Source organism: Ranitomeya variabilis, chromosome 1 (genome assembly GCF_051348905.1).
Source record: "Ranitomeya variabilis isolate aRanVar5 chromosome 1, aRanVar5.hap1, whole genome shotgun sequence".
NCBI classification, from domain to species: Eukaryota; Metazoa; Chordata; class Amphibia; order Anura; family Dendrobatidae; genus Ranitomeya; species Ranitomeya variabilis.
In genome coordinates this window covers 947,216,801-947,241,144 of record NC_135232.1, presented here as the reverse complement: position 1 = coordinate 947,241,144, position 24,344 = coordinate 947,216,801, and the positions used below count along the sequence as shown (strand labels likewise).

General features: G+C 41.8%; 1 protein-coding gene across 5 annotated transcripts in view; it reads left to right on the top strand.

Moving 5' to 3' along the window:
- INPP4B (inositol polyphosphate-4-phosphatase type II B) overlaps positions 1-24,344 on the top strand; it is a 1,036,387-nt gene that overhangs the window by 908,800 nt on the left and 103,243 nt on the right. For all 5 annotated transcript variants that reach the window (XM_077279254.1, XM_077279258.1, XM_077279253.1 and 2 more), the window contains 3 exons: positions 7,459-7,576; positions 11,128-11,268; positions 16,610-16,707. In XM_077279254.1, coding sequence (XP_077135369.1) covers positions 7,459-7,576; positions 11,128-11,268; positions 16,610-16,707 — 357 coding nt within the window. The remainder of the gene's footprint in view (positions 1-7,458; positions 7,577-11,127; positions 11,269-16,609; positions 16,708-24,344) is intronic.

Here is a 24,344-nt window from a genome sequence, read left to right as displayed (position 1 = left end):
TTTAATCAATCTCTCCTCAAAAAATACGTTACATCTTCAAAATCATCACCACTACCACCATCTCCTGTCATTGTCATTTGAAACTTTGAATTTCAGATTGCGAAAATCTTGTATTCTTGTTTAGGTCATTGGTCGCTTCAGTATCTGGTACATTGGAGGGGGTACAGTCCTGAGAAGAGGATGTGGGTACCAGCATCTGACGTTCATACGGCCAGACTGATCTGGTCTTTTCACGTGGCACACCCCAATAAACCCAGTCCTGAGGTTCCAGAGGTCCCTATTAGAAGGCGGGTTCCTGTCTCGGTGTTACCGCAACAGAGAGTAGCCAGAAGACTGCAGCTTCTGATTGTTCCTACTCCTGCCCTGAAAAGAAGCACTTCTCCTTCTTTTTAAATATTCATTTCTTTTGGCAGAACAGGGGCTAATCGGCCACGTTGGAAACAATGGGAGTATGAGCTCTCATCTGAGCTCAGCTAGCCACTCCCATCCCCTTTATAATCTAGGTCCTGATTCAAACCCAAGTCAGAGCTAGCTTTTGCTGCATGGCTTGGAGGAGAGATGTTTATATGAGAAGTTTTGGAAGAGTTATCTGTGACTGTTGCATGGATTGTAAGTGTGATAACTCCCTCCTCTTTTGTTTTTCCCTGTCCTCCACTCCCCGGTGCATTCCTCTGTTATATGTGAGTGAATATTTGTATGCTTTGTATTTTCAGTTTACCCTTGTTTGTGTTGCCTTGTTTGTCAGGTTGGTGTACTGCGGTGCACAGTAGCGCCCCTCTTCCCTGGGTGGATGAAGAGAACATACGGAGGGCTAATTCAAGAGATAAGGCAAGGGTGATGACCCCGGCATCTTCACCTTCAGAAGTATTCCAGGGAATAGGGCGAGCTATGGTGCCCACTAATGGTAGGGACAGGGAAGGAGACCCTAGTTCCGGGTCACTCGACAGCTGAGTTGTGACACAGACAGTCAGTCTTTTTTAGGTACCATAGAAAACTTAACTAGGTAACATGATAAACTCTGGAATCTGCAGATATAAACAGTGAAAGTAAATACCGGCGTCAGTATTCTTAGATCAGATATCAAGGTTCTGAGGGATCTGGGGCATAGGTGCAGCGTACATGAAAAGTTTACAGCATTACCTTGTGGTGGTGTTGAAGTTGTCTCACCTGAGTTGTTTACCTGCGATCATGCATTCTGTAGTTGATATTGAGTTTCCAGATGATCTCCTGTAACTTGTGAATTTCAGAGAATTTCCATTTTAAACTACAGATGTACTGTTGTAGCAGGTATTTTATTACACAACAACTCCATATCCCCCATAGCCCACCCACCATACAATTATGGAATACCATTAATCCCACCATCTTAAACAGTTGCTATGGACCACCATTGCAGTTTAGGTTTGCAACATTTACAAATTCTGCTGTTTGCAATAAATCAATAAAAGAAGAGCAATTTAAATAGCTGAAGATAACTATTACAACAAGTGGTTTCTCCAAATTCATCACAAAATGCCACTTTTATAGGAAAACAATCGCCAGGTTTTTGCTACCCCATCTGATAGCAGCATAATGATGGGGCAGAATCCTCCATTCCAGCTATGTAATTATTTATTTTGATAAAATCCTCATTTCACCTTCTGCAGATCTACCAGTTCTCGGACTACTGAGCTCTTTATAACCCTGCCTTCGTTACTGATTGACAGTTTTCTGTGTACACTGTGCATAGACATAAAAATATCAATGGTGGTGGTGGATATACAGAACTCGTGTAAAACTTAAGAATATTGAGCGCTACATGCTAGCAAGTTTTCTAGTCCTCTTGTAATATAATCTCCTTCTGATAAAGCAGTGATTTAATCAAAACTACAGCAAGCCGCCCAGTAAGTGACACATTATTATTATTATTATACATTTTTTTTTATAGCACCATTTATTCCATGGCGCTTTACATGTGAAAAAGGGGGCAAATATAGACAAATACAATAACATGAGCAAAAAACAAGGCACTAACAGGTACAGAAGGAGGGAGGACCCTGCCCCATTATCACACACAACCAAACCTGGTTGGAGGTTCAGCAGGGACAGCCACTGATCGGTCTGTTCTTTTATCCCTTTCAGTTCGGCTGCATTGTGAGCTTTATCACCTAAACAGATGAGCTTCAGCAGAGTGTGCTGCCGCTTCGCCAAGGCAGTGCTGCAGACTTCCCAGCTGGTGAATGATGGGGAGGCTAGTTCCACTGAGGATAAGGAGGATGAGAAGGGGATGAGACAGGAACTGGATTACGAGGAGACTGAATCGTGCTTATGTAACACAGGGACAGCACACTGGGAAAAATAGTGGTGTCTGGGAAACGAGTACCATAGGGCTGCCACTGCCAAGAGATCACGGAAAGACTCAGTTCCCGCAAGCCAAAACGTCAACATTTCCAGGGCTAGTAATCTGGCAATGTGGGTGTTTAGCGTTTAGGCCTGTGGGTGGATATTTTTCCTTTCTGTTAAACGTCTTGGGCAAGGAACAACTGAACACTGTCCTTGGACAATGAACTGGACGTGGTTACTGACTGTTGTGTCTGTGCAACTGCAGGTTGTGGACAGGAGGTATCTGCACTTGCTTTATGGACAGCAGATTTGGAAGGCCGTGACACAGGGGAAGGGGCAGTGGTTTCACCCTCAGACACAGATTTTTTTGTGTCCAGGCCTTCTGTCCATCTACTGAGATGCTTGGCTGCCATGTGCTTTTGCATGCTGGTGGTGATCAGGTTGGCAGTGTTCTTTCCTCTTCTTAGCTTGGTTTGGCAGATTCTGCCAAATTACAGTTGTTTTGTCTGAAGGACTTTCAGAAAAGCTGCCATACAGAAAAACAACACACCCTTGGCCTGTTATCTAGCTCAATGGGGCTCTGTTTAACAGTTGACCGAGTTCTCCCTCTGGTCAATCCACTACCTCTTCTTGCCTGTTTTCATGCTATGGATTCATCCCTCTGTGCAATGCTTTGCTCGCTGAGTGTGCCACCATGCCAGGTTGGATCAGTGGCCTCATCATCGTACACGTCATCTTCCAATTCATCAATCTGATCCTCCTGAGTTGCAATTTTAGGCTGACCTGATGGAAACTGTGAGTCATGATTATCCTCCACCTCTTCAGACATTAATTGACTTTCCCCAGCGTGGCTTTCTCCTGGCAGTGGGTGCTCAAATGTTTGGGCATTACTGCACTACATGGAAATTTTCCCATGGTGCTCGTGCTGACATCAGAAAAGTGAAGTGAGTTCACTGGCTTTGAACTCCCAGGACTTGTCTGACGGCACCGCAAGCAGGACAACTTTCTCACACTCGCGGTGCCATCAGACAGGGAATAGGAGTTCACAGGGAGACACTGAGCACATGCTGCTCAGTTTCTCTGCTGGATGGCAGACTGTGTGGTCGCATCATGCAACCATGCAGCCTGCCATCTAGATGTAGCAGAGCTAGACTCGTCATGGGACAAATGGATTATCATCATCTCTGCGGAAAGGTGAAGAATATTTTTTGTTTTTTTAACTCTTTTGCAGATGACAATAGCGGTCTATGGAATTGGCAAGGTCGTAAGTATGGTTTAATTAAGATTTATTAAAGAAGTCTGTGTCATTCTTTCAATTAAAGGACTTTATTCTGGATGTCTGTGTTTTTATACAATATGATTATGGGGTTAGTAATGGGGGCATCTTATTGACGCCCCTCCATTACTAACCTCAGGGTTTGATGTCACCTGACAATGCTAATGTGACTTCAACCCCTTCTCCAACCATCACCCCACTTGCCACCGCTACAGGGCAAATGGTAAGAGCGAGGATAAGTGCCAGAATTGGCACATCTTAGAGATGCGCCTTTTCTGGGGAGGCTGAGAGCTGATGTTTTTAGCCTGGGAGGCCAGTATCCATGGCCAATTCCTAGGCTAATAATATCAGCCCACAGCTGTCTGTTTAGCCTTTGCTGGTTATTAATTATAGGGGGACCCTACATCATTTTTTAGGGTCCCCCATTTTAATAGCCAGTAAAGGCTAAGTATACAGTTGTGAGCTAATATTAATAGCCTGGGTAGCTCCATGGGTATTACCCCATTCCCAGGCTATAAACATCTGCCCCAACCATCAGCTTTCCCTCTGCTGGTTAAGAAAATTACATGGGAGCCCATGACCTTTTTTTCAGATAAATAATCTTTTATTAATTAAACACATGTACAGTAGGCTGCACACACACTGTACTAGTTCTATATGTCACTGATATCTGTATATCTACCTATTTTATGTGTATTTACTGTATGTAATCCATCTATTCTATGATGTCGGCTCCTGCTGTGATTTTATACTACACAGCTGCTGAATTGCCGGCTGTTCATCCATCTATCTATCTATCTATCTATCTATCTATCTATCTATCTATCTATCTATCTATCTATCTATCTATCTATCTATGTTATATATACATATATATGTGTGTGTGTGTCACTGACATCTTTATATCTACCCATCCTATATGTATATTTCTATTCTAGCTATTCTATCCTATCACTCTGTGATTTTACTGTATGCGACACATGAATTACCGGCTTTTCAAAGGACATTGGTGCGTAAAAATCGGGCAGCATTTGCTTGATGCGAGTGCTGTGTGATTTTTTTTTTCTCACACCGATAGTTTTGCATTCGTGAGTCTCGATCGAGTCTCGGTGACAATCGCAGCATGCTGCAATTTTACACTCACGCCGGATACGGCTGAGAAAGTAAACGCTGATGTGAGCTGCCCCTTAGGCGGGGGTCAAATGCGAGAAATCTGCGCTTGTGTCTCACATCAATACCCGGCACTGCCGCTGGCACTCAGGACTGGAGTATGCGGCTCCATGTATTTCTATGCAGTGAGAGTTTCTCGCATTGGACTCACAAATGTGACCCTGGCCTTAGATTAACACTGGGCTGAGTGCTATGCGATGTTTTCTCACATAGCACTAGGACGTATTGTATGGTAGTGTGACTCCGGCCTTAGATGAAGCCTCTGGAGAAGAGTAGAGAGCAGCCTTGCATGGTCCAATCCCCTTTTCATTTTTATAGTAAGTACTGGTTTTAAGCCTCTCTAGAAAACTAAATTATTGCTGCTGGCAGATTAAATTAGGACCATATCCTGATGGCTAGGAAAGGGTAGAGCAAAAAATGAATACATATTTCATTAATCAATTTAGAACAGAGACATAGAGGCCCCAGTCCTCAAAATGATTTTGCCAGGATTCTGGCATAATATGGTTTGAAAAGTCAGAAAATTTTGAGCAAGAATTTTGCAACTTTTGCCATTTTCAGACCAATTTCGGTCAGCTCTTCCAAAATTGGAGGGATGAGTGGCTGTCACAGGGTGTGGCAATGAAACTCATCAAATTAATGACATGGCCTTCTAATGAATCAGGAGCCCCCCATCAAGACCGGCGTGAACAACTTCAGTTTTGATAAATCGGGGTCAAAATGTTTATGCATCCATGAACCTTACCACGATGGGGCAGTGTTGGTTATAGTACGTAACTTTAGTAACATCACTCCTAGCCTAACATACAAGTCATGTACATTAGTTATAAGCAAATCTATTGCTTTTGTCTCTAAGCCCAACTTAATTAACCATGCAACATGACAATTCTTCCCTGTTGGTTTTAGTAATCAGTAAGTGATAATCTCTTAACTGCTCACACAACATACTGAGTAATTCCTTTCCTGGAATAATTATTATAGCTCTCTTGCTTCAGAAACCATGCACAGCCACTTAAAGAACAAGGATGCATAATTTGCTAGATTGTTATACCTGCTTAAAGCTATTGCAGCTGTGATTTACCCACTCAACCAGCAGCTATGAAAATCAGTTATCAACCTCAGCAGCCTAAAGTGAGCTGTAAATCAGTCAGCTGAAATGTGTCCAACCAGCTCAGTGTTGTGCACTTCTCCTCTTTACATGCAGAGCATATTAAATGAATGATTGTTGCAAGCATCGATGATTAACACGCGGCTGGGTCATATCTTACATTCTGGTCTTCTAAAATCATTTTAAATACCATTGACAGTGAAATAAGAAATGTTACCCTATGAAGTGAGGAAACTTCAATACAGCTTCTTTCGTGGGAATTCCGGTTACAGTGAAAGCGTATTCCAAAAAGAATGTCGATCCTGCAGTAAGAATGAATAAATGAATGGATTGATGATGAAACATTGATGGCATATCGCTAGGATATTCAATCAACATCTAATTGGTGATGGTCCGACCACTGTGACGTCCAACTATTGCGTAGAAGGAGATGTCTGTCCCACTTTGTCTCCTATCTGCTCTGATTAAATTTTTCTGGATGGCCACATGGTTGATCTTAGACTACAATGTATGAAGAAAAGTGCACAACAAAGTGCACATAACGAAAGGATTGATCACTTTTTTTTGTCTGACATATATCCGATAGGGCGATACTTATCCAATGGGTGTAGTTTAACATTATTAGTCAGAGCAATAAAGGGAGACACCTTGTACAGTCTGCTGCTTACATAATTTAGGAGTAGAGATCCCGATTACAGGGATGTGTTACTTACTGGGCTGTTTTTTGCTGTTCCAATACAATTAGTTTTATATTAGCAGGAGATGATCACTACAGGACAACTGGCCTTGTGCCTCCCAGTCCAACCACACCTCCAGCACTGACTAGTAGCTGTCTGTCACTATGCAATGTACACAGAAATAAGTGGTGTGAACAGCATTATACACAGCTTGAAGAGGTTATCCAGTACTTTATCATTGATGACCTTTCCTTAGGATAGATTATCAATGTCTGATCAGTCAGGGTCTGACACCCGGCACACCCGCCGGTCAACTGTCCTTGGTGTCTGCGTCCATCGGCCAGAAATGTTTAATTGCGGAGCTGCTCCGTCTTCTCACAGTGGCTGTGATGGGTACTGCACATCCAGAGCAATTGATTTGAATTCAAGGTGGATGTGCAGTACCCAGTCGCTGAATTGAGTAATTCCAGCTGGTAGCCACCACCGGCAACGAAAACAACTGGTGGTGCTGGGTGTCGGACCCTAACCGATCAGACATTGATGACTTATTCTAAGGATAGGTCATTAATTATAAAGTATTAGACAACCTCTTTAGCAACTGAGATCTGCTAGATCTGCACCAGAGAAAACCGTGATTCTATCATAACTGCTGCACCCAGTAAATAAGTGATACATCGCTGGAATCAGAATCTATGTCCCCAGCTCAGGCTGCTGTCAAATTACATAGCAACAACCTGGTGACAAATTCCCTTTAATAAAATGTGAAATTGTGATAATGAATGAGACATCTAACACAAGACTCTACTACAGCAGATTTTCTGTATATAGTCTTTGTGTTTGCATACAGTTCTTTACATTGATAAATTGCACTTTTATGTCACTTTTGTTATCCATGTTGCACCTAGGTGAGGAAGTGGGAATGCTGGAAGATATGGCTGTTGGTATTTCAGATTTGAGGCACGTAGTATTTAAAATAACGGAAGCTAAATCGGATGACTTTCTTCCTGTTGTGACTGGGAGACGGTAAGAATTGCTTGTACCAGACATTGTCTTTCTAACGTCTTGGAAAATTAGATTAAGAAAGCATTTTGTTTTTCAAAGCGCAAAATATTTCACAAGTAATTAGTGTTATGGTGCTTTGTGATACTGAAATTGGCACTATCAATTCCTTGGGATTGAATCACAAGTTATATCTTTGTTCTTGTATGTTGTCTGTGTTTGGAGCAGTTAATTCCATTTATAAAACTGACATTTTCATTTATGAATTAATTTAGGCACAGACGTGTACGATAAAACAAGGAGTCTTATTCCTAAATAGTTATTTGTGGATTTGTTTGTTTTTCAATGTTTTTACCTGGCAGATGAAGTATGATCTGTTTGCTTTATTTCACTTCATATGTTGCTTTTAAAGGAAATAATAATTATGTGGCGTTATCTTCCTTAATGGGGTTTCACCAATATTGTAGATTATCACCTATATAGGTGATAAGTTGCCGATCAATATCGGAGGTGCTGCATGAATGAAGCTACAGTCGATAACATGCACTACTATTCTGTTCATTGTCTATGGGACTGACGAGCTCGGACACACAGCCTCGGTCATCTAGACTTTAAGTAGAGCAGTAGTGCACATACTCGACTTTGATTACACTCAAACAGAAGGCTCAAGACCCCGATTCTCATGATTGATGAGGGTCCCAACGGAGTGACTTGCAGCAATTTGCAACTTATCAACTATCTTGTGCTAAGCTGCAATATTGGTACAACCCCTTTAAGAACAATACAAAATTCAAGACCCATCTTTCCCAAACATCTGCAGTACACATTAGATGGTCATACACAGTACATGGTCGGCTGGTCCTTCCAAAATCAGTAGTTCAGGTGACATTCATCTAATGTGTATGGTCACCTTTAAAAGTGGTTGTCTGGTCTAAGATATTGATGACCTATCCTCAGGTTAGGTCACGAATGCCCAATCAGTCCTGATATGACACCGGGCACCCACTCCGATAAACTGCTAGCAGCTACAGCACCTGGATATGAGCCCTGAACCAAGCTGCGCTCTTCAGCTCCATTCAGTGTGTAGAGGCCACTGCCAGGTACTGCAGATTGCCTCCTATTTTCCTATTCTGAATGGAGCTGGTCTGTGTAGTCTACCTTCATTTATTAATTACATCAGGCCACAACCCAAGCTGAGCACAGGAGTCCGATACCCAGAACACTCAGCCATAAGCTGTTCTCTTGGATGTTCACTTGGATTTGTTTCAGAAAAGTCTGAGACTGGAAATCCACCCCAAAAACTTAAAGTGAACCTGTTACCAGGTTTGGCCGAGTTAAGATGCGACCACTGCCCTTCAGGGCTGATATACAGGATTCTATAATGCTATAGATAAGCCCCTGATCCAACCGGAACGATAAGAAAAATAAGTTTTATTATACTCACCCGGGGGTCGGTCTGGTACTATGGGTGTCGCAGGTCCGGGTCTGGCGGCTCCCATCTTCTTGCGATGCCGCCCTCCTGTTGCTTCATCGCTCCCCGGAATCACTCTCTGGCGCAGGCATACTTATCTGACCTGCTGAGGGTAGAGGAAAGTACTGCAGTGCGCAGGCACCAGGAAAGATCAGAGAGGCCCAGCGCCTGCGCACTGCAGTGCTTTGCTCCTCCCTCAACAGGACAGATAAGTACGCCTGCACAGGAGTGTGATGCCGGGGAGCCTGGGAAGCAAGCAGGAGGGCGGCATCACAAGAAGATGGGAGGCACCGGACCCGGACCTGCGACACCCATTGGACCGGACCACCCCAGGTGAGTATAATAAAACTTATTTTTCTTATCTTTCGGGTCTGACCGGGGTCTTATATGCAGCATTATAGAATCCTGTAGATAAGCCCTGAAAGGGGGTGGCCTTATCTTATATCGGCCAAACCTGGTGACAGGTTCCCTTTAAATTTGGTTGTTTCTGCAGAATGTGCATGGATTTTTACAAGCATCATTTAGATGAATTCAAGAACATACCCTTCTATTCCAGAGCATTACACACAATTCTAGAGGTCTCAGTATAGGTTGTAAATCAGGATTTGTTTAGCATAATTAATGCAATGTAAGCACAGAGTTACTCACCTTATGTAGACTGCCATCCTGCGCTATTACACCAAATTGTCCCTATGGAAATGTAAAATAGATATCTTTTTAACAGTCATCTACAGTTTTCATAAACCTTCCAGCTGACCCTGACAACTTTCTTGTGTCTTGTGTAAGGGGGCTTACAGATTGTGTTTTGGCACCCGTTCAGTGGCCTTGCAGGGGCTTATGTCCGAACTGCTCCCCCTCCTGCAAAACAGGATTTGGACATATGCTTTGATGGGGTCATAGACCATCATGGTGCCGGCAGAGCGAATGTGTGATCTGACGTTCATCATTTTCGGGCATGTATGCCTACTTGAGTCGGACACTCGGATGTAGTATACGTAAGCCCCGACAGGGCCATTGAAACCTATGTGAAAGCACTCTAACATTGCCGAGCCAAAGATGGAGATCAATGTCCTAGTCCAAAGGCTGACCTTCATTTGCTACCCCATCTGACAGTAGCGTGATTTAGGGCAGAAACCCTGATTCCAGAGATGTATCACTTACTAGTCTGCTTGCTGCAGTTTTGGTAAAATCACAGTTGTATCTGCTGCAGATCAGCCAGTTCTCTGACTGCTGAGATCTATATAATCCCGCCCACACCACTGATTGACAGCTTTCTGTCCATCTACAATGTGCATAGGCAGAAAGCTGCCAATCAATGGTGGAGGCAGGGTTTTACAGAACTCATATAGATGACTACCTGGCAGCAGGTTTACCAGTCCTTTAGTGATAATCTACTACTGATAAAACAGTGATTTTTTTCAAAACTACAGCAAGCAGCCCAGTAAGTGACACATCCCTGGAATCAGAGTCCCTTTTCCTACATTATGCTGCTGTCAGATTAGGCAGCAAAACCTGCTGACCGATTTTCTTTAATTTATGAACATTTCGAGAATGTGACCCTAAAGTGAGAGACACATTCACACAGCAGTATTGTGCTCAGTATTTTGCATTAGTATTTCTAAGCCCCCCAAAATAGACTGAAATGTTGAGCCCTTAATGGGAGCATTTTTTCATTATACTGTTTATGTTTTACTCTTAGTTTTGACTTGAAAACAATAATATCAAATTCTGACCTAAATGCTGTTATGTGAAAATGGCGTCAGGTCCAGCTCTGTTCCATTTCCTTGTGGTTTGGAGCCACAGTATGGTGAGGAGGTTGCAGTACCTTGGTGATGGCATATTCTTGCACAGTTATAGGCAGTGAAGCTATTTTATGTTCTGTTGGCATCATAAAAACACAGTAATAGTGTCCGGTGCACCTACAATGTGTTCCCGATGACTAGATTGCAATAGTAATATCACAAGTTTAATTCACTTGCTTGTTATTTGTGGTTGTTATCCAAAAAAAAAGGGCTAGAATGACATGTAAAATGAGATAATACTATCTTATGATAAATTCAGCATATAATCTATTTTCCATTATTTTTCTACATTTTCTCTCTAGGGGGCACTATGAGGTTGAGGTCAAACTTCCAACTAAAATGTTTGAGCTCCTTCCGCAAGAGATAAAAGATGGAAAATTGCTTCGTGTTTACCCGCTGCTTTTTAATGTTGGAATTAATGAGCAGCAAACAATTGCAGATAGGTAAGAAAGCTTTTTTAAAGTAAATGAGCCATTGAGAAAGCATGCAACTCTTATCTAGTAGAACTGTAAAAAATTACACAAATGCCGTGACAGCAGTGCGATCTTACCTCTTCTTGTATGTTGTGAAAATTAAGTGTAGTGCAGATATGGGGTCTGTTAATGTATTAAAGGGGTTCCTCCGTAGAGTTGACTGACTAGGTTCTATGAAATTTGAATCTGTGTTGAAATTTTGGAAATTTCAGGTCCCAGCTAGTTCAAACAATTTGTAATATGATTGTCATGAATCAAAAGAAAAATGCCTATTGCTATTTTGCACATTGCAGAAAACTGTAACAACCTCAAAACTTTCAAGCCAATCAGTAGGGACTATAAGAGCCAGTATAAATGCCAAGGCAAGGAATTCAGCAGCCATTTAAAGACTATTCAGAATAGATAGAGGATGTCTGAGCTCACAGCGCAATAATAGACCTATCAAGACAACTCCTTCAGACAGTAATGTGCTATACAACTTGAGCAAAGAAGAAGAGGAATATTAGGGCTCGCTCACACTTGCGTATAATACGAGAAAGCATCTCATTGCACTCTGACCAAAGCTATTCAATGAGTCAGTGCTCATCTGCAAGTTTTTTCTCAGCTCGGATCAGACTGAGAAAAAAAATCACAGTATGCTGCAATTATCTGCAAGAATCGGATCGCACTCGCTATTGCAAAGTCAATCCATGCTAGAAAAAAACGCACAGCACACGGACCATGCACGTGGCATCCGATTTTTACACACACATCTCAAATGGAACCCAACATTTCATCAGCCAAGTACAGTAAATTCACAGCTTGAACCGTCACAATAGCATAGAGATATAGAATAGATAAATACTTAATAGATAAAATAAATAGATGGATTAGATAGATATAATAGATGTCATGTAGGAATTTTATGTCACAAGCCCCCTACAGATAATAAACTAACACCCTTTAGTGCCTTTCATGTGCCGCTAGAGGGTGTTAACCTATTAAATAAATACATTATTTATTAAAAAAAAAATGACGTGGGATCCCCCATATTTTTAATAACGAGTTAAGGTAAAGAAGACATCTCTGGGCTTATATTATGAGACTGGGAAGGGCCCAATATCCATAGAGCTTCTCAGCCTATTAATATCAGCCATCAGTTGTCTGCATTGCCTTTACTGGTTGTTAAAAAGGGGGAACCCTAAAAAAAAAATTACATGGGGCCCCCCCTTTTTTTTAAAAAAAACACAGCAATTGCTAAGCAGAGAGCTGCGGGCAGATATTAATAGGATGGGAAGGTGCATGGATATTGGCCCCTTTCCAGCTTAATAAGACCATCCCACAGCCATCCTATAAATGGTGCATTCATTAGATGCGCAAATTCTGGTGCTTTGCCTCGGCTCCTTCAGATTGTCCTACTGCGGTGGCAATCAGGGTAAATTGTCTGTGGGGTTTATGTCAGCAGCTGTCACTGACTTCAAGCCCTGTGGTTAGTAATAAGAGGTGTCTCTCAGATACCCCCAATGCTAACAAAATAAATAAACACACACAGAAAAATCTTGTATCTGTTAAACCTCACTCCTGGAGCAGCAGCCAATGTCTTTTCTCACGCTGTGCTCTGCGATAGCCCCCTGCTATGACGAGTGGTGACATCCCCGATCCACTTGGGTTTGTCCTGCTTATATCACTGTCACTGGTGGATTTGTAAACTTTTTTGCGCTAAGCTTGTAGCTGTAGGAAGTCAAGATTCCACTTAACAGGCGTGTGTCATCAGAAAACCACCTGTTCTTCAAAATTCATTTTTATGTTAAATGTGTCTTTTAAAAATGTTCACTTGCCACCAGACGACCCATAATTCCTGATCTTTACAGAAGACTTTTCAAGAATGTTATCATTATGACAGACAGGATTAGAATGAAAGGTAACACCTCAAAATACAAAAGGTGACAAAAGATCTATACTGGGTGATGTCACAACTCACCTCGTCCTTCTCCCTCATAATAACCCTTGCCCTGGTTGGATTGTAAGCGTAAAAGCTCAAAGGGCTTGTAAGCATAAGATGGGGTCAAAGTCTGTCTTTTGCTGGTTAGGTTCATGTGCACATTAGGAGTCATAAATTACAGCAAATCGCCAGTGTAAAAATGTAGATTTCTTTTTATTTACGTATTTTATTTAAAGATCATGATATGAAACGTAAAAAAAATCTGAATTTTTTAAAAATACATGAAATATAAAAACCTAATTTAAACAATAAGGTATTTTCCGATGACCAATTCCTGTTAGCTAATATAATTATAAAGTGATGCATTGCATAAGGTTTGATTAAAGGGAGCCTGTCTGAAGCTTTTTAGAACCAAAGTAACATCTTCATAGTAAAGTACCTGTAATGATGGATATCTTTACATTATAAAGCGCAAACCTACATAAGAAGGAAATGCCACAAATTAAAAAAAATGTGAAAGCCTACAAATATACCAGAAAATCAACCTACAAAACCTATATTAAAAAATAGGCAGAAAATAGCACTTTGAAATTCATATTTCTTCATTAATCATATTAAAAATATAGAACACAAAAATACAGAATATAAAATAGAGAAAGGGGGAAAAAAGAGGAGGGGGATGGAAGTGCATGAATTGTATAATATAGTACATAAAAAATTACCGTACATCAAATTCAAATAATCCAATTAGCCAAATTATTAATAGTACAATAGAGTGCCATACAAAAGCATCACATTTCATGTATATAATAATAATAATATTAATAAACAAAGTTCACTGTGTAATAATGAATATGAAATAAATAATGATCTAAATAATGATAAAAAATAAAAGTAGAATGACCAAAGTATTGGTGGCGAAAAGTAATGCCATAAAGGAGAATGACATTTCATAAATATAATACAATGTTAAAGATCGAAGTGCCTGTGCAAGAAATAAATAAATAAATATTAAATATATGTTGAATAAAGGTCATAAATAAATAACGCACAGTGAAAAGGGGAAGATAAATAAGATGAGTACAAAAGGAGTGTAAAAGATGTAATAATATACTGACTACGAGGAGCACAACACAACCCCCTCCACCTACTACAACGCGCGTTTCACTATCGCTGACGAAGTGAGATTTTTTTAAAAGAATTTTACCCCAATTTTCATCTGTAAAAGCTTTGATGAATTGCCCTAATAGTTCCCTTTTTTTCTGTAAGAAAAATGGTTCTTATAGTAACCTTTTTATTTGCACCTAATTTAATTAAATCTTGGTTTCATCTGTTTAGTTTTTTTTATATGTTCAACAATGTGGACATGGATTTCAATCTCCAGATATTTTAGCTTCATTTATCAACTAACTATTAACTATGCTGGAGTACAAAACTGTCTAATTTTATTTATGTGCAGCTGATGTCTAAGGGTACCGTCTCACAGTGGCACTTTGGTCGCTACGACGGCACGATCCGTGACGTTCCAGCGATATACTTACGATCTCGCTGTGTCTGACACGCTACTGCGATCAGGGACCCCGCTGAGATTCTTACGTCGTAGCAGATTGTTTGAAACTTTCTTTTGTCGTCAGATCACCCGCTGTCATCGCTGGATCATCGTGTGTGACGCCGATCCAGCGATGTGTTCACTTGTAACCAGGGTAAATATCGGGTTACTAAGTGCAGGGCCGGGCTTAGTAACCCGATGTTTACCCTGGTTACCATTGTAAAAGTTAAAAAAAAAACCACTACATACTCACCTTCTGATGTCTGTCACGTCCCCCGCCGGTGTCCACAGGGTTACGCGCTGCTGCCGAGAACTTCCTGCAGTGACGTCACCGCTGTGCTCTGCTTTATTGCCGGCGCTGATACATTCAGTGCAGGAAGCTCTCGGCAGCAGCGCGTAACCCTGTGGACGCCGGGGGACGTGACAGACATCAGAAGGTGAGTATGTAGTGTTTTTTTGTTTTAACTTTTACAATGGTAACCAGGGTAAACATCGGGTTACTAAGCGCTGCCCTGCACTTAGTAACCCGATGTTTACCCTGGTTACCCAGGTGCTGCAGGGGGACTTCGGCATCGTTGAAGACAGTTTCAACGATGCCGAAGTCGTTCCCCTGATCGTTGGTCGCTGGAGAGAGCTGTCTGTGTGACAGCTCCCCAACGACCACACAACGACTTACCAACGATCACGGCCAGGTCGTATCGCTGGTCGTGATCGTTGGTAAGTCTTTTAGTGTAACGGTACCCTAACGTATGACATTTTAAAGGCTCAGACAACTTTTTGCTCCAACATGCAAAAAAGGTAAACGACAAAAGAAAACATCTTTGTTTTTGTGCTCCATATTTATTTGGTACAAAAAACAACATACCACATGACTAAAAAAGAAAATTCAGTTTTTTTCAAAAAATAAAAGGTAAGGAAGAATCAGACCAATAGTATCATTTTCTATAAACGTGTTAAAGGGCATGTCTGGCCCAGGTGGAGACAAATCATTGGTGCAACCTGTGTAGACACATAGGGGCCCAAGAGGTAAGGGGGCTCATTTATTCCTCCAGAGAAGGTGCAATATTGCACTTTTAGGAGCTCTTGGGCTGTAAAGGGCCCATATATTGTTCTTACACAAGGGCCCTTTTCTGTCTGTGTCCGCCAGCGGTCCAGCCTTAGGCTACAAGTCTGTAGTCACTGCAGACTTGTGATTCCTCATGTCACACGTGCTGTAAGGATACTCCAGTGCCAGCGTCGGGAGCGTGACGGCAAGTATGTGATGTCCATACGTATGAACACATGCCGACTAGATAGGTGCAGCCTTGCTCAGTGCAAGTGTATTGAGTGAGGCTGGGAAAGTCTAGTAGGAATGTGGCTAGGAGTATGCAAATCACATACTTGTGGTCGCATGACCACCTGCCCCCAATGTCTTCACCAGAGATTCCTCAGAGGTCGCAGAGCGCCCAATGTGTGGATTCACAAGTCTGCAGTTACATAGAGTGCAGCCTACGGCCGGACAAGCCCTCTAAATGGCTCTATGCATTGGCTCATAGTAGACAGAAATCTGAATTGCTTATATGTTACTAGGATATATGGAACGTTGTCATGAGGCAATTGCACTCAATTGCTCAGGTTGAACGCTCTATAGAAGGTCATTATTTTGTAAAACGGATTATTCCTGATAATTCTATTCTCAAGTGCTTATTTTTTCCTATTGACGTGATAAGGGCCACACGCATACAGTTAAATGCATGATTAGATTAATTTGTCATGGTCTCCAGCGAAGCTAGCATTCATCACAAGAATTGTTTTATCGATACTCCCAGTGAAGCTTTCTTAATTAATTTTCTCCTTTGCAGGTTCGGTGACACCTCGCTGCAAGAAAGTATAAACCAAGAGAATGTTGAGCACTTGGAAGAGTATTACAGACTGTGCACAGAGAAAACCTCTCCAGACTGTGAGTATAGCCACTAGAATACTACACCCGCTACCAGCACAGTGTATGGAAATATTTTATTTTTATGGTTTAATGGGAACGAGGCTTTGATCTATTTTGCATCTGCACAGGAGCTCACTGTGACTTTGTATTAATCAGAGAAAAGAAACACACACAGCGTGCTAGATTTAATCTATGTGAACGCTATGGCACATATAACATCCTGACTGTAAAGTCTCTGCTTTGTCCTGTAAATACAAATGATCTCTCGCTCCGTCTTTATACCAATTGAAAAAGGGAAATATGTGCAGGGACTCGTGTGTTATTATTTTAATGTCTATTATCTGTTATTTATATTGCTTCCACCTACTGTACAGAGAATGCACTCAATTATATTGCCCCCTGCTACACAGTCTTCTATGGAGAAAAAAAAGGATTTCTTGGGAATATACATTCATGGCCTTCCCTTAGGATGGATCATCAATGTCATTGTTGGGGGCCTTACCCTTAGCAATTAGCAGAACAAAGGGCTCTAGTGGGGGCTACAGCCTCTGTATTCCGGCACAGAAGCTCAGTAGTACGCACGGCTGTGCCTTTTAGTGCCGCTCAGCCCAATTCATCTGAATGTTTGAGCCGCTTGAGTCTGAAAAAATAATTTTAAGGTTGCAGCTCTCCATTCTACTTGTTGGGTTTTACACATCAATATTAGACTTCGACAGATGTTCCTACTTGTTGGTAAGTAACATTTTAGAAACGTCTGTTCACATTTTACAGTAAAAAGCCATGTGTTTTATAAATCTAGCAGTCCTTTTTTCCCCCTCAAATTTAGGTATACTTTATCCTTTGTGTTTTTGTGGCATGTTTCCTCATATATTATTGCTTTTACATGTGATGCCAATAAGGGGCATTATTAAATCACATCCACATTCTATTCTCTGAGCATATACAACATTTAGTGGTGTCTGGTTATAGATAAAGCATTGGACATGTCATACATAGACATGGTAACAGCACCAGGGAACCCTGGGCAGATGCCAGAGCCACTGGCGAGGAAGCCTACTGATAGCTGGCTGAGACATTGGACGCCGCCATGAATGCATAATTAGCCAATGATGCGCCAATCGCTTTACTCGCACGCATATTTTTATATTTCTGTGTGATTTCCACATGGAAGGATTTCTGGAGGGTCTGTATAGAAGTATGTATGATAATCAATGCTTAGTGTGCATGTACAACGTGGGAGTCCTAATTTGGAGACTGCATAATGCAGCATATTCAGATTGTAGTCCTTTACACATAATCTATGACCAAGCCTTTTGTTCTAGACATCCATGGTCATACTCACAGTTTTTTTTGTATGATTTATTAATATCTTCATAGGTTCTGAAGGCTTCATTCTAAGTGGAGCTTTATCACAGTGAGAGCACGCACACTTCTGAAGAACCTAAGTATTTCCATTAAATTGGCTCACTAGGAACTCATTTGCACAAGGTTGCAAATGAAAGATTGTAACGGATGAGAAGCAAAAGCAGTGATTTGTATGGCAGCTGGAGCTTATCTGCTCACTGATTTCAGCTTTGCTGAGTTTCAAATGTCTCAAATTTGACAATTTTGTAAAACTTGGCTAACCATCTTCCCACTGCCCAAATGTTCATATTTACAATAATTTCACTTAAAGGAAATGGTCACTAGATCCATGATGTCCAAACCACTGGCCTTATGACGCAGAGCATGGCTGTGTGATTGCAGCCAGTTATGTTTTAATCTGATTCGCCATGTTTCAGAGAAAACATAGTTTGGAAAAATGTCCAAGGACCATAGGGAGAGACCTGAATAGTCCCTTGTAGCCCCCATTAGGCTTCTCACTACATCACTGTAGTTGATTGACGGTCTCTCCCATGTGTGTTAATAAAGAAAGATCTGTTTATCATCTGGAACAAGGTGTGGAGAAGATTGCTGGGGATCGCACCAGACTAGTCACCATATAGTCACCTTATATGGACCTCAGCTGGCTTCTCAAGCTATGGTGTTTCGGAGTCAGGCAGAGGCGTAGCTAGGATTTTAGTTTGGGGGGGGCAAAGCTTCTCAGTGGGCCCCTAACCAGGTAACCTTGATTACAGCTGCGTGATGCACCCTAATAGTGGAGAAGAACCTCAGCAGATGACCGCACTGTTACTGACAATAATCTCTATATAAAGATCAACATGGATATTACCGCCATATGGTCAGTGGTAGATACCAGTCCTACAGAACATATAGAGATCACAGCACAGTTATAGATGGTGACTTACTGCTGACATTCTTTCTGATGGAGTCGTCACTTTTCCCGTCTTTTCCATCTGGCACAGACCGACATAACAACTTCTTCCAGCCACGACTCGTCTGCAGAGAATACAACAAAGACACATTTCACTTCTCATATTCCAGCCATCACCATCTATTCCCAACCTGCACAAACTCCTCATCCTGCTGATACCCCAAATGCTGAGCCGCTGCTGCTGCTGCTGCCGTATGTGTCCCTATTACTGCACCTGCTGTGTGGTTCTCTGTGCCTTCTAAATTCTAAAGCACCCCTCTATAATATAGTAATACCGGGTGCAAGTGCCCTAGAAAACAGCGCCCACATTTTGCCCAGTAGAAAGTAATCGTGACCTGTGTGCTCCTTTGACAGTCACAGTAACCTGAGTTCCCCTATAACAATAAGTGCCCACGTTACATTTAATATCCCCTAAACTATTTAATGGCTCCAACAATGTATGATGGCCCTGTCACTATAATCCCCACACTGTATGATGGCCCCCTAGATAGCCTCCATATATAATACACAAGATAGTCCTCAATACATTATAATACACTCTCCAAAGGTCTCCATATAGTATAATGCACTCCCCATAGGCAGCCTCTGTATTATAATGCAGCCCCCCTCTCATAGGCAGCCTCTGTATTATAATGCACCCCTCCTCTCATAGGCAGCCTCTGTAATACAATGCACCCTCCTCATAGGCAGCCTCTGTAATATAATGCAGCCCCCCCTCCCATAGGCAGCCTATGTATTATAATGCACCCCTCCTCTCATAGGCAGCCTCTGTAATATAATGCACCCCCCTCTCATAGGCAGCCTCTGTAATATAATGCACCCCCCTCTCATAGGCAGCCTTTGTATTATAATGCAGCCCCCCTCTCATAGGCAGCTTCTGCAATATAATGCACCCCCCTCTCATAGGCAGCTTCTGTAATATAATGCAGCCCCCCTCTCATAGGCAGCCTCTGTAATATAATGCAGCCCCCCTCTCATAGACAGCCTTTGTAATATAATGCACCCCTCCTCTCATAGGCAGCCTCTGTAATATAATGCACCCCCCTCTCATAGGCAGCCTCTGTAATATAATGCAGCCTCACTCTCATAGGCAACCTTTGTAATATAATGCACCCGCCCTCTCATAGGCTGCCTTTGTAGCATAATGTAGCCCCCTCTCATAGGCAGCCTTTGTAGTATAAAGCAGCCCCCCTCTCATAGGCAGCCTTTGTAGTATAATGCAGCCCCCATCTCATAGGCAGCCTTTGTAATATAATGCAACCCCCCTCTCATAGGCAGCCTCTGTAATATAATGCAGCCTCCCTCTTATAGGCAGCCTATTATAATGCAGCCCCCTATAGGCAGCCTCTCTATTATAATGCAGCCCCCTCTCATAGGCAGCCTATTATAATGCAGCCCCCCATAGGCAGCCTCTCTATTATAAAATATTAAATAAATACTCACCTCTCTTCCTCCTAGTTCCTGCGCTGCTCCGAGCTCCCTCTCATCTTCTGACATTGGGCGCCGATAGGGACGTCAGCGCGCCCGCTGTCAGTGTCTGCGTCAGATGCTGGCAGGGGGATGATGGGAGAGGGAGCATAATGCTCCTTCTTTCATCAATGTGGTCAGCTGTATCAGCTAGATGCCAATACAGTTGACCATGCGATGACGGGTGGGGGCCCACTGCTGGCAACGGGCCCCCCGCCTGCTCAGGGGCTGCATAGCGGTCGGGCGGCAGAGCAGGAATATCGATTCTCCTTGCTCTGCCTCAGAATGTAAATGTATAATACAGTTACATATCGTAGCTCCGGGTGGGCCCCCTCAGAGCACGGGGCCCAGGGCGATGGCCCCCTCTGCCCCCCCCCGGTAGCTACGCTACTGGAGTGAGGGTATGTTCACACGTTATTTTGCCTGACAGTTTTTGAACTGGTCTGCTCTGAAAAATGCTGGAAAAAGACATGCAAAACACTCAAAAGAATATTCCAATTCATTTCTATGGAAAAACAACTTGCTGTTCAAATATTCCAGCTTTTGAGCGTGTATGAAATGTTTAATGCTTTTAAAAACACCAATTGTTTAAAAGAGGTTATTTCCATTCTTCAGGTATTTTTTTTAGCAAAAAAGATGTTCCATTAAGTGCAATAAAAGTCAGTGGGAGGATAAAACACTCAAAAGACGCCTGAGCATTTTTTGGGAGTATTTTGTAAGTGTTTTGCCTCAAAAAATGCCTTCATATTATTCATTACTTAATGGATTTCAAAAACATCAAGGAAAATATCAATAAAAAGATGCTGAAAAAATGTTAGCCAAAAATGCTGCTGTGAGTTGAAAGCTTGAGGTGTTTATCATGACGTATAGCATTGCGCTAATCTACATCGTAGGGGAAGAGATCATGGAGGAGAGCAGGGCTGTGTGTCATTACATGTTTCACAGGAAAAGGTACATTCTAAATTTCACTAGGGGCTTGTTCTCTTTTCCCTTTTGCGATGCCTCCTGCTTATGATTGGTCAATGTCATGCAGATGAGAAAGTATACACCTCCAGAGATGGATCTCTGCTTATAATCACCTAAACTTTGCACGCTAACATCAGCAGCAGCTCTTGCTTTGGATGCAGATGTGTGAGGCGCAGGATAGCAAAATATAGTGATTGCCTCAAAAATGTTATTTTAAAATATTTTGTGTTTTAATTCTTCACAACTTGTAATTGGAACCATTTGCACAGACTGAAAACCTATATGATCCAGTCCTACATCCACTTAGCTTCTGAACAAAATTTCAGTGTAGATGTCTATTTTAAGTTTGGCCAGGAAAGACATTTTTTTGTGCTGCGTTTAGCTCACAGATGATTGACTAGACTGATAAAGGAAAAAAGGACTGTTCATTTATGGGCTTTTCGACTTTATATACACTCTTCCAGCTTTAATGGTTTCCAAAGTAAAAATATAACTAGATTTTGCAAATAATTTTAATTCAAATGACTAATACCAATTCCAAAGTTCACATTTGGTTATTCTCTTCCACTATAAATGAAAATATCAATTCATATTTTCTAAAGATTGGTAATGAATGGTTGCACATCCAATTGGAAGAGTGTGTCAAGTGGGGTAACCACAAGCCTATGTCCTGGCCCCAGTGTTGTTCAACATTTTTATAAATGACCTAGATAAGGGAACTGAAGGTAAACTATTCATATTTGCAGACAGTGCAAAGCTAGGACTCTAAAACTACAGAAGAAAGAGAAAGGGTCTAGATAAGCTTGAACAATGGGCAGCAACTAGTAAAATGGTATTTAACAGGGAGAAATGCAAGATTCTACAAAATGGGAGGAATAGAACTAAGCAACCGCACATGTGAAAAAGACTTGAGTATACTAATAGATCACAGACTTCACATGAGTCAACAGCGTGATGCAGCAGCAAAAAAACAAACACAGTTCTATGATGTATTAAGAGAAGCATAGAGTCTAGGTCACGTGAAGTAATTATCCCCCTCTACTCCTCTTTGGTCAGACCTCCCCTGGAATTCTGTGACAAGTTCTGGGCACCACATTGTAAAAAAGTAATTGAAAAACTGGAGAAAGTTCAGAGAAAGGCTAACAGGATGCTGAACGGAGTGCAAACTATGTCCTATGAGGAAACTTTAAAGGATTTGAGAATGCTCAGCTTGCAAAAAATAAGACTAAGAGGAGACTTAACACTTGTCTACAAATATCTGATCTGAAGGGCAGTCGCAGTATAGAGGGATCATCCTTATTCTCATTTGCATGTGGAAACACAAGAAGCAATAGAATGAAACTGAAATGGAGAAGATACAGATTAGAAATTAGAAAAAAAAATTCACAGTGAGGGTGATCAATGAGTAGAACAGGCTGTCATAAGAGGTGGTGAGTTCTGCTTCAACGGAAATATTCCAACAGAGGCTGGACAGACATCTGTCAGGAATGGGTTAGTAAATCTTGCACTGAGAAGGGGGTTAGACACGATGACCCTGGAGGTCCCTTCCAACTCTAACATTCTATGATTCTATGATATGAATAATGTCATAACTGTCATCAGTATCTGGGGCCCACAACAGCGCTGACTGTAAAACACAGGAGGTGTTAGAATCTGTTTTGTTTTTTGACCATCTGCCATCTTGTTATGGTTTTCTGGCTGCTGGTCTTTTTCCCCTGGTTCTGGGTTGTCTTAGGTCAGGTGATTGTATCACCCTTTATTACCCAGCACCTGCCTCCCAGTCCTTGCTGGACAACAGTGTTAATCCGCTAGAGTTCTGGCTAGGTGCTTTGATAGCTTTCTGTGTTTGATATTGTGCAGTTCTGGGATCTCCAGTTCTGCTATCCTTAGTTTCTGTTTTCAGTTGGTTTCTGCAGCCGTCTCTGTATTTTCTATTAGGAGGTGACCTGTTTTTATACCCAGTCCTTAGATCTTTCAGGGACCTCCTTCCCCCTATCTATAGGTCTTAGCTTGAGATTAACCTAGGATCATCGATAGGTCTATTCGCAAAAACCTGAAACCAATGATTAAGAGCTGTGTCCAAATAATTTTGTCTATATAATGTATTTTATATTATGTTTTACTATTCCTAATATACAGACTGTATTGTAGTCCAGAACTGCATTTACACATAAATCTCCACCAATTGTAAAGACATAGTGGCTGTAATACCAGTAAATACGCCTTCTTAGATTTCTGTCTGCTCAGAGCAATACACAGAGATTCAATGCTCTCACAGCATATCATAAAACACCTATTAAGTGATGTGAAATGGGCCAATGACTTTATTGGAAGGATCAAATGGGAATCCCAGCAATATGCCACAACATCATACAGTCAAAATACTAGTGATGATGAGTGATTAAATTGTCTGGTACTGCAGCCACATCAGTATTCCAGGGTCACTTAGCATTTGCCCTATGATACCTGCAGGTAGGAAGCAGTTTGCACGGCTCCCATCTGGTGGCCATAGAATAGAGCTGTAGCTGCAGTACCAGTGTTCTGAGAATTTAATATTTCATGTCTACAAAGTTCTCTTTCATTAATTTCAATTTTTAAGAGGACAAATGGAACGCGTGCCAGGGCCGTGGGGTACTCGGTCCCGGGTCCGGTATTTAAAGGGGGATGTCAATAAAGTTTGTGTTTGTGACGTCACCTGTGGCAGTTGGGACCAATGCTGCTTAAAGGGGTCCTCTGGGGTAATGTTATGGCAGCTAAGATGGTATAACTTCCCACAGGTGAGGTTGGTCCCCAGGGCTCCCAGTGTATAGATGAGGATGGTGAGTGGTGCAGTAAAGAACTGAAGACACAGGTTTGCAGTCTCTTTACCTGGTTTACTGAAGGCTTCAGGCAACCGCAGTCCAGGGCA